The sequence below is a fragment of the Candoia aspera genome, chromosome 3, assembly GCF_035149785.1.
Source record: "Candoia aspera isolate rCanAsp1 chromosome 3, rCanAsp1.hap2, whole genome shotgun sequence".
Taxonomy (NCBI): Eukaryota; Metazoa; Chordata; class Lepidosauria; order Squamata; family Boidae; genus Candoia; species Candoia aspera.
Window position 1 is genome coordinate 117,670,196 of NC_086155.1, and position 19,639 is coordinate 117,689,834.

The window sequence follows — 19,639 nt, forward strand, 5'->3', positions numbered from 1 at the left end:
TAAAACAGCTTTCACATCCTGATTATACTTGCTGACTTCTAAACCATCTGTCATATCATACTGAGTCTGGTATGAAAATTCTGTGGCATCTCCAGTGACACTCACATCTTTAAAACGTTAAAGTGACATAATTTATGGTTTCCTCATCATCTGTTTTATATATTCTTCAGTCTATGTGTCACATTATCCAAACTTCATTTGCTCATTCAATTTGCCCAGTATTTTGACATCAAAATACTTGTTTCTAAACTCTTTCCTGTTCTTTTATTTGATTCTTTCCCCTTTTCTCTTTTCATATTCCCAAATTTCCACCATAATGAGTAAAATCACACGTTCTCTTCACTACACCTCATAAATATACTTCTATTTTAATGAGAACTATGTATTTACTAAACTCTTTTTCTTTTCTTATTCTTTTCCCAGGCATTTAATAAAAATAATCTGATCCTAGAAGAACAAAACAAGTACTTCAATCCACATCTCACCGCAAAAGCGTATTCCAATGCCTATTTTACAGATTTGAATCACTACGATGAATACTAAAAAGGCCTCGGTTTAACTTCATATGGGTCCCCAAGATGTGAACCCTGTGTGGGAACACCAAATTGTTAATATCATGTTGTTGCCAGCTTTAAAACAACAAAAAGCACTTGATTGTATAGGTACAATCTTGCAGTACAGACACAACTTTGGTAGTACAATATTTGTATTGTGTAACTACGTTGGAGCTATTCAGTCAAAAAATGAAACATCTTGCGTAGGACACTTCGAGGAGGTTGATCCTATTTTGGCTTGCTACCATCCTACTAATTCATCTCTTCAGCTTCTCAGATATGTGCGGGAAGGGCCATGGACTGCCTACTGGACACAGCATTCTCATTTGTCTAAGAGACAACTGTTCCATGAGTGGGAAGGCAATAGAGAGACAGAGAGGACAACAGGTTATTGAATGAAATTACTCTTAAGGGCAGAAGCCTTAAGTACTTCATCCCCCATGCCAGACTGTAGAATTTTGATGTGGTTTATGTCCTAAAGAAACTGGAGCCTGTATGCTGTTGCAGAGTGCTGGAAAGTGTTTGGCCTGAGAGATCAGAAAAAAAAACACCAGGCATTTCTACAGAAATAACTGTATTTAAACAAAGCATAGAACATAAAACAGTTCCTTATCCAGAGCCCTGGATAGGCAAAGTCCTTAAATACAAAGAATCATTTTAAAAGCTCATACACGCGCACAGACCCGCTGAGCAAAAAGAGAGGGCTGCTGAGCTGGGCTAAACAGAAACTGAAACTGAAACCTTCTGGTGGGAAGTCCAGGCAAGTTCCCCCAGGCATGCAGCAGTTTTTTCTTATTTGGTCATCCTTTTCTACACCCCAGCCTGAGGACAGTTAAGTCTGACCTTCTCACTCTGCCGATACTTAATTACCATGGATACCTGTTCCTCTGCAGCTAAATTTCCAGGCAGGAAAAAAACAAAAACAAATACCAACATATGCCTACGCCATCACTGTTGCAAGCAACTTAGCTGGCAGGTGCCACAGAGGAACAGAAGAACAAGCAACAGAGCAGATTTAGAAATAGGCAGGCATTGTCCGTTTCAGTCTGTCAGGATGGGAGGATTTGTAGAAAATAAACAAGGGCTCATTGAATTCTGCACATTATTGGCATAGATGGAATCCCGTACCAAGCAGGAATGCCTGCATCATGGGCCCCACTTTGCAGCTTGTATGTAAAAATCCACCTGGAATGTTCATTATGATATTCACAAACTCTGTTTTATATTTTTGTTGCATTAATGTACAGAAAGAAAAGATAAAAGGTACAAAAAGATAAACCAAACAAAGAACAACAAAAAATCTCACTGTAAGGCATATAAAACCTTAGCTCAGTTTTTAAACTCAGCACTAAACCTTAATTGTATGGAATAATAATGATCAATCTTTCTATTACAACTCTAAAGAACCAGGGTGGCACTTTCTTTCTGTCTTTCAAAGGAGTAATCCGTTTTGCAATACCCTCTGTTCAATAAATCCGTATCTTTTTATATACTGATACATTTCAGTTTTTTGGATATATACTGTATATATCCCAAAACTATATTAACACACTTAGGGATATTAAACCAAAATTGGATGATAGTGAGACAAGCCCTTATCAATGCGTAAATGTCCCATCCATCATTTTATACTTCCTGAGCAATGAAACTGATAACCAACCCTCTGAGGTGTCCAGTAAACATCAAAAAATAAATATATAGTTGAACTCATTTCTTTTAAAGATTTTTTTAACAAAACATGCTCTATATTCTTTAAGACCTTTAGATATTGGTTTGTTAACATGGGTACTCCAACCTTTCCAAAATTCTTGCAAATAAACAATATCTCCTTTAGCAATATTCTTTATTTGTCTAAAAAAATATACAATAGATTTTCAATAATCCAAAAATGCATTTGGATAGTAATTCAGGAGTTTGAGATGCTGCTAACCAATCTGGACCATACTGTGAAATCAAAGAGATATTTTAATTGAATATACTGCTATTCCACATTATTAGACAATACAAATTCCTCTTGCAGTAACTCAAGTGGTTTAAATATTTGGCAAGGAGGTGACTAAAATATTAATTGATATTAGCCTTGTAAATTCTAAAATAAAGATTTACTTTGGAATATTTAAACAGGATGTATCTCAGAGTGAAGGTTTATGATTTGCATAAAAGTCAAAATCATACTTTCATCCCAACATTTTCCAAATATACCTTGTAGCTTTAACTGGAAAGAGAACTGAATTTTGTCTAAAAAAGGAACCAAGGCCTTGGTAAGATATCAGTAAGGTGACATAATAGTGGTTTATTTTACATTTGAATTCCATAGAGAAATAGAGGTTAAAAGGTATTCCCAGTGATAACCATAATTTGGATAAAGAAAGTCTAGGTGCTTCCTCTTCATGTCAAAACTTTCTGAATAACAATCAGCTTAAAATACCTCAATGGTGTGGAAATTCTTCTAAATACATATAGAAGTCTTGTAATATTTATTTTTATAACAGTTATCTTTCTCAATAAACTCATTAGGATTCTGAACCATCTATTTATATCCGTAGTGATCAGAAAAACCCTATGTCTCAACCCACGAAAATCCTTGGGATAATTATTCTAAGATATTTAACTCAATTCAAACACCAAAAATAATGCAAGTTTTACAAATTTCCATAGTTCCAGAACAGCATATAGGATGTTTATGAGTTTTACTCCAATTGATTAACCTGGTAATTTAACAAACTATTATCAATAGATTTTTTGTATAGAACATTTATAATTATCAATAAGACACACACACATACAGTACATATGTATGTATGTGTATGTGTCTGTATATATGTATATATGTGTGTATATATATATATATATATATATAAGGGGACGCGGTGGCGCTGCGGGTTAAACCGCTGAGCTGCCGATCAGAAGGTCGGCGGTTCGAAGCCGTGCGGCGGGGTGAGCTCCCGTTGTTAATCCCAGCTCCTGCTCACCTAGCAGTTCAAAAACATGCAAATGTGAGTAGATCAATAGGTACCGCTTCGGTGGGAAGGTAACGGCGTTCCGTGTCGTCATGCTGGCCACATGACCCGGAAGTGTCTACGGACAACGCCAGCTCTAAGGCTTAGAAACGGAGATGAGCACCGCTCCCTAGAGTCGGACACGACTGGATTTTACGTCAAGGGAAACCTTTACCTTTACCTATATATATATATATACACACACACACACACACACACACACACACACACACACAGTAGATTATGTTTCCAGCATTTTGATAAATAGGAAATAAAACGCATCTTTGATTAATTCCCTGAGAATCTTGGAACAATGAGGAAATAATTCCATTTGTAATATCCATGGACCTATTGTATGTCTACCATATCAAGGACCTTTTCTCCATCCGGTGAGACCATCACTGTCAATTTCAGTTTTTCTGAATGCATATCTAAAATACCAGTTTGTAATCCAAAGCTGGTGCTTGAATTATGAAACCAGATTTGTGTAGGAGAGACAATCAAAAGTAATGTCTGTAATCTACATGCCAGGGTTGCTGTCAACATTTTGGTACCAACATTGTACAAAATCTTGTACAATCAGTAGAGTATCAGCTTTCAAAATCACAGTTGGGTAAGCCTTACTGAAAAAAGCAGGAAAAACTTCATTCAAATTCGCATCATCATAAAGCCCAGCAATGTAGGAACAAAAGATTAGTATCTATCTTATACTACCCAATATGATGGCCATCAGGAACAGGAGAATTTCCTACTTACATAGATTTAATTGTGTGTGTGGTTTCCTGAAAAGATAAAGGTGCAGAACAGCTAAAAGAAACACACATAAAAAACAAAACAAAAAAAACCACTTGGTCAAAAGCAGTATTATTTTAAAAAATCATTAATTTCCATCTCTTGACTTTTGATTCACTATTATAAAGCAAGTGTAAAACAATTCCTGCTTTCAGAACCATATATTTATTCCCTAAGCATCAATAGTAAAAATTATATTTTTTTGTTTCCAAGTTTGTTTCCTTGCTCCCAGTATGTTTGATTTATATATTTTAGAGGCAGGATTCAGTAAATAAATCCAATAAATCACTATCCTGTATGTAGCGCATTTTTTGGTGGGAGGGTGCCTTTGAGCCAGTTTTGACTCCTGGTGATTACCTGGACAATCCTTGCAGTTTTCTTGGCAAGATTTTTCAGAAGTGGTTTGCCATTGCCTCCTTCCTAGGGCTGAGAGAGAGTGACTGGCCCAAGGTCACCCAGCTGGCTTTGTGCCTAAGGCGGAACTAGAACTCACAGTCTCCCAGTTTCTAGCCTGTTGCCTTAACCATACACCAAACTGGCTTTCTCATGTAGTGCATAGAGAGAATTAATTTCTATTTTAGCAGGCATAAAGACTTTGTATGATTCCAGTGTAGGTTGTCTAGCAGGCATACTCAAAATTCTTTAACTTTCACTGTTGCAGCACTTTCCCTCATCCCTTCCTTTCAGTCCACTAAGTCCTCACTCCATCCCTCCAATCTTTGCCACACTTTTTCTCCTCCTCTGCCATAAAACTGTTTACTCCCTTCAATATTTCTAAGCCATCAGAACTTCATTTGAAAATTACTGTATTTTTTAGACTGATAATTTTTCCAAAAAAATTATTTGTACCCCTTGGTTTTTTTTTAATGTCCCCCCAGGGAGGCATATCCTCAAGTTTCTAAACTCTGTGTAACGTATTTAAGTTCACTATATATTTGCCAGATTAAACTCAAGCATCTATGTTTGAGAACTAAATTTAGTTGAAACAGTATTATGAGCCAACAGAGGACCCAAAATTTTATTGAAATCTCTAACCGTGATTATCCAGAACTAAAATAATAATAATAATTTGTAAAATATTTAGATGGTCCTTAGTAGAGCTATAATAAATAATGAATACTTTTTAAACTCCAGTATTAAAAAATACCTTGATCAGTACACATTTTGAAGTTTTATTAATTTAAGTTACTTTTCCCTGGCATATTTTGAATTTCCAATAATAAATACTTGACTGACACATCTTTTGGATAAAGTACATCTCTTGTGTAGAAGAATATAGATTGTTTCTTGTTTAAAAATGTTTTAAATTTGTTAAGCAATTGTTTTTTAGACATTCATCTAAGATTTTTTTACATTCTATGAAAAAAGGCATCATGTGTTTTTTAAAAAAAACATTAAAACATAGGCCAAGGAATTTAAAAATTGAGACAATGTGTTTAAGAACTAAAAAGAACATGAAAAATCACAAGTTAAAAAGAAAAAAATGAGTCAGAAAATTTTAAAAACTGAAAAGAAACTAATGCAACAGAAATACCATTGAGATGTGTTTAAAATATATACAAGAGTACCCCTCTTCACAAGCCAAGATAAGACCATTGATCTCTAAAAGAAATAAAAATAACTATAAAAACAACTCTGCTACTTCTTCAGATAATGACAGAGCAATGAACTTCTGTATAGTCTCGACATTAAAAAAAAAAAACCCTTCAGAGTAGAATCTAGAAATGAAGAATATTTGGGAAAGAATAATATGTTTAATTTCTTGAGCTTGCTAAATGATTCCATTTATGGAAGCTAATCTGGGAAAATAATGATAATCTTTGCATTTCATTTTGAAGATTCCATTTGCTGATATAAATGCAGGTTAAGTTCCCAAACTATACTGTAAATCCGAAGAATCTCACAACAATAAGACTGATTTTCTCTGCTGAGCACAAATGGAAACCCACACAATAAGCAGTTTCAATTTCCAGCTTGACTGAAAATCAAGTCTAAACTCTCAATAATAATTGCTGCAGACTGATCTTGCTCAGTGTTGTCAGGAATGTTTAAAAATGGCAAATTATTTCTACAAAATAGACCTTGTGAACAGGTCACTTCATCTTGAAGATCCTATCTTTCTTTCAACAGATGGCTTGTGCCTGCCTGCAGATCCATTCCTGCTTTTGCCCTGCTTTTCTTAAGAGCAGATGGAAAAGCACAAGTGCTTCTATTTTTAATAGCATTTTAAAAATCAAGCTAATGTGTAAAATGGTGAAGCATATTAAGCAAACCATTATTATAATTTAATGCATCAAGATGTAATCCTCTACTTTTTTATCAGGGAATAAGCCCAGTGAACTGTGGGAGGGATTCCTGAGTAGAGATAAGTATCGTGCTGTACAAGAAGTGAACTTTGTCATCAAGCTAGAGCGTGTAAATAGAGGAAGTGCTTACTTGTATATAAAACTGATTGTTTTCTTGGCAGATTTAGTATCAGCTTGGAGGAAACTGCAAGCTCTATTTTATACCAGTTCACTGCTGCCTTGTCACAAGGCAACATTATCCACAGTGATATTATTGTCTTTTACAAACAACTCAACTATTCTGTTCCTATGAACATATGGGTTGTATTAAGTATGTTGGCCAACCAGGGCCAGAAACTGTAAAATAATTGAGTTTTACTTCCCTAAGGATACGTCAAACAAGAGGCTGCATCTTTCACATTTATATCCTCCTGGCTGCATGCACTGCATTTGAAGATCAGTGTCTCAGGTCAATTCTTTTCCTGTAATCCAACCAGCTTGAATTCAACCATGGATGGCACCAACCTTTTACCTCAGTGTAGAAGGCCTTCTTCCTAAAAACATGGGGATGATTATTGCCCATCAATATTTTGCATGCAGTTGCGGTGCATGCAGTTTCATTTAGATGTGGGGACAGCTACTTCTTGTAAGTTGAACAGGGGAGCAGGGCTGATGGCTGAGGCCACAACTGAAACGTTGTCAGCTCCATGAGGCAGACCTGCACCAAGAATCAATTCCACAGGAAGACTAGGCCTATACTTCATTGGTAGATTGCAGTAACCGAATCTTGCAAGTCTCTTTGTGCTTTCCACCCCTCCCTCTTCAATCCCATTGAGTCAGGGAGGGGCTATCCTGAGTCTCTTCTTCATACTATCTCTGTTCCCAGGATTTAAGGTATGATTTTGTCCTTTTCACTTACATAACAGCTTCTGAATATTTGTTTCAAGGCACCCCACTGGCTCTCTACAAATACAGATTTTTATTAATGTGTCATGGTAAACATAGATTTGAAATCTTTTGATCACATGCAGCTTAACAAGTACCAAGGAAAGAATTGTTGCCTAATTCTCGTCTGATCCTACTGACATCTTGGACTTTGGGTAGCAGGGCAGAATCTTCCTTTCCTTGAAATAATACTGTAGGCTTTGTGGAGGGCAGAGAACATTAGAAATACACAATGGTCTAATGTCAAGAACTGTGGAGGATTAAAGCATCTGACTCCCCCTCTTTGTTTTGATTGTATTGTTATCAGTTAAGGACCCTTGTGGAAAAGCAGTTTTTAACCTTAGTATGTTTGCTGCAGCTACCATTAGCAGGAAAATGGGGGCAGTGTTCACTCATAATCAGAGAGCCATCAAGGGCCACATATGCTCTAGCAGAAATGCAAACGTTCAAATTTGGAAATTCAAAACATGGAGGGGGATGAGATCTTCCCCGTGCTATAGAAATTATTGCATATCCTTCGATTTCTTGCTATTTATACTGGGTGGCAAGATCACATCTCCATGCTCAAAGCAAGCAAAATCCAGTAGGAGGAAATTAACTCACAAGTCAGCTAAATTTTATAGGGAGTATTTTCCCCAGCAAAGCCTCTCCCCCTTGCCACCCAGGGGACATTGAGAGAAATAGTTCATGGCTTAGGTGTATTGTAGAAAAAAAAACATGCGTCTCAAGCAGAATTTTATTACAAAACATTGAATGATTAAAAACTGAGAATGCAATGAAAATAGTTTTTATGTCTGCAGCAAAACTACTACTATCCCTTTTCCTACAGAGGGAAAAGACCACGCTTGAGATTAGAAACTTGGGCCCTTAGCTTGAGTTCACACGTCTCTCTGAAAACAATCAATCCAAGCCTCCCTCCCTCCCTCCCTCCCTCTACAGCTCACTGGGTGGAAAACAAGGGGCAGTCCTGCTCATAGCAGGCATCAGCCCTTATGTGATCACCACCACCACCACTTGGCTCCCCATCTCTATTTCACCCCTGCATGGTCCTTCCTGTAAAGCTCCACTTGGGGATGGAAGGATCCCCAGCACACTAGAACTGCAGGAGCTTGCAGGCTGGACAAGGTAGAGCTGATTTATAGGTAGTCACTTACTGCTTGTTCAGTGACTGCAGCGCCTCATGGTCACATGATCACCATTTGTGATCTTCACAGCTGGCTTCCAACAAGCAAAGTCAATCAGCTGGCAGGAAGTCACAAGTCGCAATCATATGTCACACTTAACAACCGCAGGTGATTCGCTTCACGACCATGGCCAGAATTTACGTCGGGCGTGGTCATGTGATGTTTCACTTATGACCACATTGCTTAGCAACTGAGTTGGTCTCAATTGCGGTGTGAAAGTGAGGACTACCTGAACTATTGTGGGCTACTGTCACTGCTACAGGAAGAAAAAAAAAAAATGTTGGTGACAGTGCTAGTTAGTTTACCTTTGTAGATCAGCCATAAAGTTGTAATGCTGTTTTTTCATAGTGCAAGAGAGAGAAATATTGTCTTGGTCTGTCTCTTGGAAATTAATAAGAGTTGCTAGGCTACCAGAAATTTGTATCCCTACTTGTAAGCAGAATATATTTTAGAGAACCAATCTCATTTACATTTACAGACTTTTCTCCGCAACTAATGAAATAAAACTCTCAAACTGAAATTCTATCAACACACAATTGGATTGTGATCCTTAGCGTGCTCTTTGCATTTGTCATGGAGTTGCTAGGACTTTTCTGTCTTAGTGAAAAAACAATGTTAGGAAAAGGCAATCCCTTACAATTCCTGAAGCCCCAACCCTGGACTGCAATCCTATAGCTGGAAGTATGTCTCAATAAATTCAGTAGGTTTTACAGTACATCTAAGTAGGAATGCATAAGCTTGTATGAAAAACTTTGGGATAACTGCATTCTAGGACAAGGCTGATTATTTTTTTTAACTATTTTGCATGACTTTGTCTCGGCTTTGTACACCCTGGAATTTATAGTGATAGCAACATTATTGGGAAGCTGGAGGGAGAATTGATTTGATTCTTCAGAGCCTACTCGAAGGGGATATTTCAGAAATGGTTATTTTGCCAGTGATGCTACCTGTTGTCAACCTGTATATTTGTAAATAAACAGATTGCTAACAAAGATGTCTTTTCTTCACTTCTCCATCATTGTATCACACCCAAGATTCTGAAACTTTTTCATCTCTCACTACCAGGTGAAGATCATTTTGTTCAGATTTTTTTTATTAACCTTAGTACAGCGCATTATTTCATTTCATAATTTATTATGGTCTTAGACCAGTACAGTACAGTGCATTAGCAACTATTTGTCACGCAGCTCCTATATTGGGAGACCATTTTCTTTGCTGTCAGTTGGCCTGCTTATAGTTTAGGTAAGTAGAAAAATGGGAGACATTTCAATCTTCATATTATGATTGTTTATTACTACAATTACCATAGAAAAATGAGAGAGATAATTGGAAGCAACCTCTTTTTCCTACAACAGCATTTTAAAAAAAACTCTTAATACTTCTGGAGATAGGCACAGCAATCAGCATGTATAAAATTAGTGGACTAATGCTCAACCATCATCTTCACAGTTTAAAATCCTTAAAAGCTCCCAAACTGAGTGTCAGCAGTGAAACTCTTTAGTACTTTCTCAACTTGCTTGTTTAAAATAACCTTAGGCAGTAGCAAAAAAAAAAAAAATGCAAGATTTTTAAACTGCTTTGCATCTTTAGCAGAAGCTGCTTCTCCAGGCATTAATGCTCAGCATTATGTTGAATTGTGCATATGATCACATGACAATACAGACCCAACATAGTTACAGTAAAACCTCAACGTCTGTTTTAGAGTTTATTTTATTTTTTTTACTGAAAACAGTAAGTTTGCATACTATCTAACACTGGGTTTGATTCAGTCACACTTCAGAATATTTAAAGAACATTTTACTTAAATTTACTTAACACAGCTTCTCATTTTGCAGCTTAATCTAAGGATTCTGACATCACTGTGGGACTATCATTCTGAACTACAGCAGAAAAAACTCGTTTTAAATCACTTTTGAAGTAGCAGCAGTCATTTTTTAAAATAACAGTAAAATGAAATATGAATTTATCTGTGCATGTATCTCTTAAAGCTAAATTCAGTGAAAGACTGTTCACACAACATGCTTTACCTGGTTACCAAATTAATTTTTTTTCCTGATTTGGACAATATTTTGGTCAACTACCCAAGCAGGGCAGGGTCATGCAACATACAAAGGCAATGAAAAGCTAACACTAACCAAGCATACCATGATACGCAAATGCATGTAGTCATTACCTGATCTGCTTACAGCCACTAAATCAGAAAGTTAGGCTTCCTAAGGAAAAATTTTCAAAATGCTTCACAAATATTCATAATTTTTTCAATACTAAATTATGACCATTTCAGAAGGAAATTTAATATAGATTTTTTCTCATAACAAAACACTGTTCACTGGCTTCTCAAAAACTGGGCATTAGGCCCATTATCCACTGTAGCTAATTCTGTTCTGGATTGTGGCTCATCTTCATGAAAATTAACTTGCTTTATACTAAGTCAACCCAACATCTATTCATAATTTCCTCTGTTCCCAAAAGAGGGCAGTGTCAAAACAAAGAAAAGGATGGAGCCAGGACAACACCTGCTTTAGATGTACATTTAGTAAAAATCATTCAATTAATACAAATGCTCCACCTCTATTTAATATTTTGTTTACATTATGTAGGCGCTCAGGCCACATCTAAGGATTAAAGCGGTTCTAGAACCTCAAGTTCTATACCCCAGTTAAGCAGATAATTGGAAAGATGTCTGTAATATTAAATATTTTGTTTAGTTGAGGATGTATGCTTTGAATTCAACTGTAAGGCAGTGAGACACTGTATCCTTAACCTAGGAGTAATCATATATAAATAAGTACTTGTAAAAACTTTTATTAGTAATTTTCCATTGGGGTTTTGTTTCCTTCTAAGGCAGAAAGACTAGGTTTGATGAATGAATGATATCCCTGAAACTCTATACATTGTACATAGCATACTACAATCTTCGTTAAATAATCCTCCATTTGTTGTTATTAACTGAAGAAAATACTGTAGAGTACTGTGTAATACCATATATGGCACCATATTTTCAAATATAAGACAAAGCTCCATCGATCAGTGATGAATGAAAAGCTATTGATCAAACAGTCTTCTTGATGGGAATAAGTGGCATTTATTTAAAGTCACTTGTACTGTGAAAAATCTCTTGGAAATGATGTATTTCTCTTTGTTATTTACCTAGAAAACACTTTAAATTTAACTGAGAGAAAATTACTAACAGAAATAGGCATTTAAAAGGTTGTTATTTACATTGGTCAGGTGAATTCAAAAAGCCAGTTTTCAGGCCCAGATGTCCTGCAGGTATCTTTTTTCATCTCTTAACATAGCCAGTATTTTCAGTGCATCCAGTTTATCAACTCCTTTCTCAGCAATGAAGATTTCCACTAGAGTATCATTCACATCTTTAGCCATATTTTTTGCATCTCTTAAAAAAAACAACAGAAAAAAAAACAATTGTAATAGCCAGACTCAAATAAATGGATGTAAGAAAGATACCAGTTCATACAGTATTGCTTTCAAGTGGCAAAGACCATAGGGCTTGAAGTTTTAAAAGAAACCAACCAACTGTTCTGTTATATGCTGCATTAAGTCAAGCACACCACAGTATAATTGGAAACCCCCTTGAAACTGGACAATGGTGGTATTAAATGGCAAAGTATAGTTCCCATCCTGCAAAATTCTGAATATAGATATCACTATACCTCTCTTAGTAACCAGATTTTTAAAACTAAAATTAACTGCATGTTTGGTTTAATTTTTTGGTTTTGTTTCAGATTTATATCCTGCATTATTTCTAGGGTTTTAAAATCCTGGGGAAAAAATGCCATTAAAAAAAATACTATCTCCATACATTCATATGTGCCCAACATTTAACTATTGATACATGTATAGTACAGCAATAAAATGTTATAGCAATTTACATCGAGGCACAGTTCATTGGGAAATTCTCTTGGGCAAACCCGTATGGAACAAATGGGATGTGCTCAAAAGTGCTGCATTATTCATAGGTTCTTTTCATTCTGGTGAGCGTGCGGATCACGGCTCCCAGTGGGTTCTGGCTAGAAAGTCTTCCGGTTTGCAAAGTCTCTCATCTGTCTGTTTGAAAAGCAGAGCACCCAACCTAAAGGAGAAACAATCCCCTTGGTCGAAATAGGTCCCCTGAGATTTTTCAAGTTATGTTGCCAAAGAGACTTTCCAAAAAATTAGAGGCTTTCAAACTACCAAAATCTGAAGGTGATTTTCATATTTCTACACAAACTGTTCATTTTGGTGCTGTTCTATTTAATGCTATCTGACCCCAAAAGATCTGGATGAGACTAAAGGTCATGGTTCAGCATAATTAAAGTCTACAATATACATTTCTTTTTACTTTAGTGTGTGTGTATGTTTGCATGAAGTGGTTGCACATGCACACACACATGGAGACAGCCAGAAATCATGATCTGTTTTCCACACAAGTCCTAAAACTACATAAAGAGAACCAATTAAACACATGAATCAAAAGCATTATACTTGTTCATTTATTCATTGAAAAAAATTATCCAAAGCTATATATTCATGTGTGGCAAAAGTATGTGAACTTCTAGGATTATCAGTTACTTTGAAGGGGAAATTAGAGTCGGTATTTCAATCAATGGGATGATATTCAGGTGTGAGCGTGGGAGGTCCCGACATATTTAAACAACAGACTTCTGGGTATTCACCATCAAAGTCTGATCTTCACAACACAGGTATGTGGAACAGTGCTATGGCTCAAACAAAGGAGATTTCTGAGGACCTTCAAAAACAGTTGTTGATGCTCACCAGGCTGGAAAAGGTCACAAAACTATTTCCAAAGAGTTTGGACTCCACAAGTCCATTGTCAGGCAGATTGTGTACAAAAGGAGGCAATTCAACACCACTGTTACCCTCCCCCGGAGTGGTCGGCCAACAAAAATCATACCAAGAGCAAGGTATGTAATACTCTGGAATGTCTCAAATAACCCCAGGGTAATGTCTAAGGAACTAAAGGCCTCTCTTGCACTGGTGAATGTCAGTGTTCATGAGACCACCATGAGGAGTACACTGAACAACAATGGTGTGCATGGCAGGGTTGCAAGGAGAAGATACTACTCTCCAAAAAGAACATTACTGCCCGTCTACAGTTTGTGAAAGACCACATGGATAAGCAGAAGGTGATTGGAAGAATGTTCTGTGGATGGATGAGACCAAAATAGAATTTTCTGGCTTGAATGAAAAGCGTTATGTTTGGTGAAAGGCAAAGACCACATTCCAGCAGAACTTTATCCCATCTGGGAAACGTGGTGGCAGCATCATGGTTTGGGCCTGCTCTGCTGCCTCTGGAACAGGACAGGTTGTCGTTGATGGAACTATGAATTCTGAATTGCACCAGCAAATTCTACAGGAAAATGTCAGGGTATGTGTCCGTGAACTGAAGCTCAAGAGAACAGCAAGACAATGACCCAAAACACTTAATCTGTACGACCAAAGAATGGTTAAAGCAGAAGAAAGTTAATGTTTTGGAATGGCCAAGTCAAAGTCCTGACCTTAATTCAGCATCCCTGAGTTGAAGCTGTTTTATAAGGAGGAAATGTGCTAAAATTCCTGCAAGCTGATGTGCATGACTGTTCATCAGTTCTCAGAAACGTTTTGTTACAGTTATTGCTGCCCAAGGCGGGCACACCAGTTACTGAAAGCAAAAGTGTGGCAAACACTTTTGCCACACACAAATATGTAGCTTGGGAACATTTTCTGCAATAAATCAATGAACAAGTATAATGTTTTTGACCCATTTGTTTAACTGGGTTCTCGTTATCTAGTTTTAGGACTGGTGTGGAGAACAGATCATGTGTTAGGTCATATTTATGCAGAAATATTGAAAATTCAAAAGGATTCACAAACTTTTAAGCACCACTGTATATGTCCCCATCTGTTTGCACAGTGCTAATAATGTAATTTATTACATTATTTCCATTCTTTTATTCTCTACACTGCCCAGAGTCATGCTGGAGTTGGGCAGCCTAGAAACTGAATAAATACATTCCTTCATTCATACATAGGCTATGTTATTTTAAGTCAGATCAACAGTTACTCAAATCAAATCATATTTATTTGGTCAATGACCAGCAAAATTTAAAAGGAGAAAAGCAAAGTAAAACAAAGAAATACAATAATATACTACTGACCAATAAGAGATACCACATAATAATATAGCGCTCACTCTACTATTACTATATTAATACATTTGTTACCTTAGTGGGGTGAGCCTAGAACATTAGGAATTATAAAATAAAAGTAAAAATATATATCCCCTGACAATTTATTAATTAAGATATTTCAAATTTAAAAGTACTTTTTAAAACGGAGTTATTTCTTTGTCTGGTTTTGTCTTATTTTCATTGCAGCAACACAGAATTTAGCAACTGTACACGTAATGTATGGTTTTAGATCCTGAAGTAGATGGTTCATGTAAAAATTATCTGGATACCCAGGGAATTTATCTACTAGGAGCAAAACGTAGATTGACCTGATATTGTCATGAGTAAGGATGGCGAGCAGGGGGCTCCCATCCAGACTGTCAAGCGCATGCGTAGCACTGAGGAATTGTTCAGCCATTCAAAGAGACACAGATATTAGAGACCAGTTCATTGCCTCAGTGTGTTTCCTGGTTGTTAGGACAGATATCCCTATAAAATTTACAGTGTAGCAGTACATATAAGTACATTGATAGTTACTCAGTATTAAATTTCTGCCTTTGAAATAATCAAGCCATAAAAGTAGCTAATTGTCAGGATGGCGGTCACGTAAAAGCCATTCAATTTAGGCAGCATAGAGATTTTATTTATTTTAATTTATCTATCAAATTTATACATTGCCCATCTCACTATGGAAGTGACTCTGGGCGATTTACAAATAAAAGATGATAACCGTTATAATAAGTACGAAGAATACGAAGTTAAAAAAGAAAAACTAAAAGGCAGAGAGAGTGTCTTGAAACCACCAGCCATCCCTGGGCCACCTACCACTCTTGGTTCCCCAAGCTAGTTGGCAGAGCCAAGTCTTAATGCTCTTCTGGAAGACTAGAAGAGGGGGGCCAACCTCACCTCAGGGGGCAAGATGTTCCATAGGATGGGGGCAACGGCAGAATATATACAGATATTAAGAGGCTCAAGATGTGAGACCAACCCTAACTTACATTCAGCAAAAAGCAATACACTACCGATCTCTGCTTACTCATTGCCTATATATCTACATGAAAAGAGAGAGAGAGATAACTCTGTAACTGATGTTTTTAGCATATTTAGGGCCCTTGGACCTTGCCTTTCTATTTGCATCCTAGCCCCCTTACTTGCCTTAACTTGTAACCTGATTATTATTTTGTCTCAACAAGATTAACCTAGAAATACTTGCCCTTCTTTCTAGTTCATTTTTTGTTCAGTCTTTCAAGCAACTTTTATTGTTATCCTGTCATCTTCCCACTGAGCAGTAATGAAAACTGCCTCCTCTATTTCCTTTGCTTAAAAAAAATAGTAACCACAAAAAACAACAACTGGATTTCTCATTGATTTGGGTTTTTTATTATTTTGCTGTTAGCTGTTAAATCTTTATTAGTGTCACAGATCAATACAATAGTATTATTCTGTAAGACAAACATAGTCATGCTTAAGGTATTAACAACATATAATAAAATATATATACTAAAATCAGTTAAAATATGCTAATTATCTATCTAACTCTATATGCAAGGTCTAGGGTGTACCCTATTTTAACTATTTGAGAATATAGAATTTTTCAAGAGTGTATTAGATATAAAATATAAAACATGAAAAACTACATTACGACTATGTTGCATGTGTAGATAAAATCATATAAAGTTTACTATTGCATACAAGACATTATTTTGCTCCCACTCTTTGTATTGCCAGTGATGAAAGCCTGAAGGTTCGTGTTTGTACATGCTAAGCTTACAGCAGCAAGGAGTTTAACATGTTCTTGCATATCCAACCTTTATAAAAATTCAGCATTACTCACCCACACAAATAAAAGTATCCTTTCTCCTGCAGCAAAATCCTGCTAATCTCTTTACAATAAAGCCGGAGGTTATCTTGAACATACTTGGGAGGGGCCGTTTCTGCCACAGCATCTCTTGAGAAGCAAACAATCAGATGACTTAACGTGCCATTTTCAAGGAAGTGCCTGAGCTCATCTCTGAAAGAGAAAGCCAAGGAACAGGTCGCAAGGAAGAAAATATGGTTCCCATGGACAACCGCTACATGTTAAAGTACTACCAAGGGGCACAAGACAACTTACTGGAACAAGTAATCTCTGGCCTTATGGCGGCAGCCAAAAAACAACCACGTCTCTCCAAACATATAATCTGTGTGCTTTTCTGTGAGCTTCTGCCTAAGTAAGATATCCAATTAAAAATAATAATACTGTTATAAACTGGATTATTTCTAGCTTCCACCTGAAAAAGCCAAATTTTGATTAGTACCTGAAGGAGAAGCAGATTATAAATCTAAATATTAAAATACTTGTTGCAAAATAATTTTTTTTACATGCAAAGAGTAACCTATATCTAGTTGTTCCCTTCATTAATGTAAACTGTACAGAAGAATTATATGTGCATAGCAATATGAAGGATTCTGGATCTGAGATTCCCGTTGCTGCAGCAAACATAAAATGCTAATGAAATTACTGTTTTGCACTCACAAGGCCCTTGATTATGGTAGCAAAACAGGAGCCATACTTGTAGTACACTAAAAAGTTTAGGTACTCATCAAATTGTATGTTTCAATGAATCCCTAAATGAACAAAAGCTGACACAAGCTCTATCTGGTACAAAATGAAACACAAAACCTTTCTGCAAATTTGAATACGCATATACTATTTAGTGCAGTAATTTACAGATTCAGAATAAGAACACAGTGAATATGACAGGCACAGAAGTTTGGGCACCCTTTCAGGTCAGTACTATGCAGTATCTCCTTCGGCAGAAATATCAACTTGCATTTTTTTCTTATACTGTAGTTAAGTTTTTCCATTCTCTTCCTCCTCCTCCTCCTCCTCCTCCTCCTGGATTTTTTCCCTACTGTTCCTTTAAGCACTCTTCTAGCTCAGAAATATTCTTGGGACCCCATGACTGAGATCTCCCAACAAATTTTCAGTAATATTCAAGTCTGGGAATTGTGCATACCATCCTGAAACTTTTATCTTGTCAATACTACATGGTTGATTTGAAGGTATGTTTCAGACTATTCTTTTGCTGAAACCTCTTTTCAGCTTAAGTTTCTTCACTGACTGGGGAACAGCTGTGCCTAAACATCTGCATTCAACTGTATTTACAATAATAATAGAAATGCATTAAGTCAAACACAATGCTGTAGTAGTGCTTCAAGTAAATAGAAGGGTTTTTTCCTCACTTTTTCTACCCATAAACCTGATCCATTTAATCAGATTTTCTGTAGATTAACATAGGCCCTATGTTAGAAAGAAGGAAAGCAAAAGGCAACAGTGATAGGGGGAGATATGCCCAATTAAATGCAAAATTCCAGAGGTTAGCCAGAAGAGAGAAGGAATTATTTTTAAACAAGCAATGCATGGAAGTGGAAGAAGACAATAGAATAGGAAGGACAAGAGACCTCTTCCAGAAAATTAGAAACATCGGAGGTAAATTCCAGGCCAAAATGGGTATGATCAAAAACAAAGATGGCAAGGACCTAACAGAAGAAAAAGAGATCAAGAAAAGGTGGCAAGAATATACGGAAGACCTATATAGGAAGGATAACAATATCGGGGATAGCTTTGACGGTGTGGTCAGTGAGCTAGAGCCAGACATCCTGAAGAGTGAGGTTGAATGGGCCTTAAGAAGCATTGCTAATAACAAGGCAGCAGGAGACGACGGCATCCCAGCTGAACTGTTCAAAATCTTGCAAGATGATGCTGTCAAGGTAATGCATGCTATATGCCAGCAAATTTGGAAAACACAAGAATGGCCATCAGACTGGAAAAAATCAACTTATATCCCCATACCAAAAAAGGGAAACACTAAAGAATGTTCAAACTATTGAACAGCGGCACTCATTTCACATGCCAGTAAGGTAATGCTCAAGATCCTGCAAGGTAGACTTCAGCAATTCATGGAGCGAGAATTGCCAGATGTACAAGCTGGGTTTAGAAAAGGCAGAGGAACTTGGGACCAAATTGCCAATATCTGCTGGATAAGGGAAAAAGCCAGGGAGTTTCAGAAAAACTTCTATTTATGTTTTATTGACTATTCTAAAGGCTTTGACTGTGTGGACCATAACAAATTGTGGCAAGTTCTTAGTGGTATGGGGATACCAAGTCATCTTGTCTGCCTCCTGAAGAATCTGTATAACGACCAAGTAGCAACAGTAAGAAGAGACCACGGAACAAGGGACTGGTTTAAGATTGGGAAAGGAGTACGGCAGGGCTGTATCCTCTCACCCTACCTATTCAACTTGTATGCAGAACACATCATGCGACATGCTGGGCTTGAGGAATCCAAGGCTGGAGTTAAAATCGCTGGAAGAAACATTAACAATCTCAGATATGCAGATGATACCACTTTGATGGCTGAAAGCGAAGAGGAACTGAGGAGCCTTATGATGAAGGTGAAAGAAGAAAGTGCAAAAGCTGGCTTGCAGCTAAACCTCAAAAAAACCAAGATTATGGCAACCAGCTTGATTGATAACTGGCAAATAGAGGGAGAAAATGTAGAAGCAGTGAAAGACTTGGTATTTCTAGGTGCGAAGATTACTGCAGATGCTGACTGCAGTCAGGAAATCAGAAGACGCTTAATTCTTGGGAGAAGAGCAATGACCAATCTCGATAAAATAGTTAAGAGCAGAAACATCACACTGACAACAAAGGTCTGCATAGTTAAA

At 36.9% G+C, this 19,639-nt stretch overlaps 2 protein-coding genes across 3 annotated transcripts in view; one reads left to right on the forward strand and one right to left on the reverse strand.

Moving 5' to 3' along the window:
* SEMA5A (semaphorin 5A) overlaps nt 1-1,072 on the forward strand; it is a 169,099-nt gene extending 168,027 nt beyond the window's left edge. The window contains exon 23 of the mRNA XM_063298707.1: nt 424-1,072. Coding sequence (XP_063154777.1) covers nt 424-543 — 120 coding nt within the window. The 3' untranslated portion in view covers nt 544-1,072. The remainder of the gene's footprint in view (nt 1-423) is intronic.
* A 10,747-nt stretch (nt 1,073-11,819) lies between these two features.
* Nucleotides 11,820-19,639, reverse strand: part of MTRR (5-methyltetrahydrofolate-homocysteine methyltransferase reductase) — a 33,169-nt gene continuing 25,349 nt past the window's right edge. Inside the window, exons 13-15 of one of the 2 annotated variants that reach the window (XM_063298708.1) lie at nt 17,043-17,131; nt 16,764-16,940; nt 11,820-12,156 (exon numbers count right to left, since the gene is read on the reverse strand). In XM_063298708.1, coding sequence (XP_063154778.1) covers nt 12,012-12,156; nt 16,764-16,940; nt 17,043-17,131 — 411 coding nt within the window. In that variant the 3' untranslated portion in view covers nt 11,820-12,011. Of the gene's footprint in view, nt 12,157-16,763; nt 16,941-17,042; nt 17,132-19,639 lie in introns of those variants that run through there. The other variant, XM_063298710.1, reaches the window with a different exon arrangement.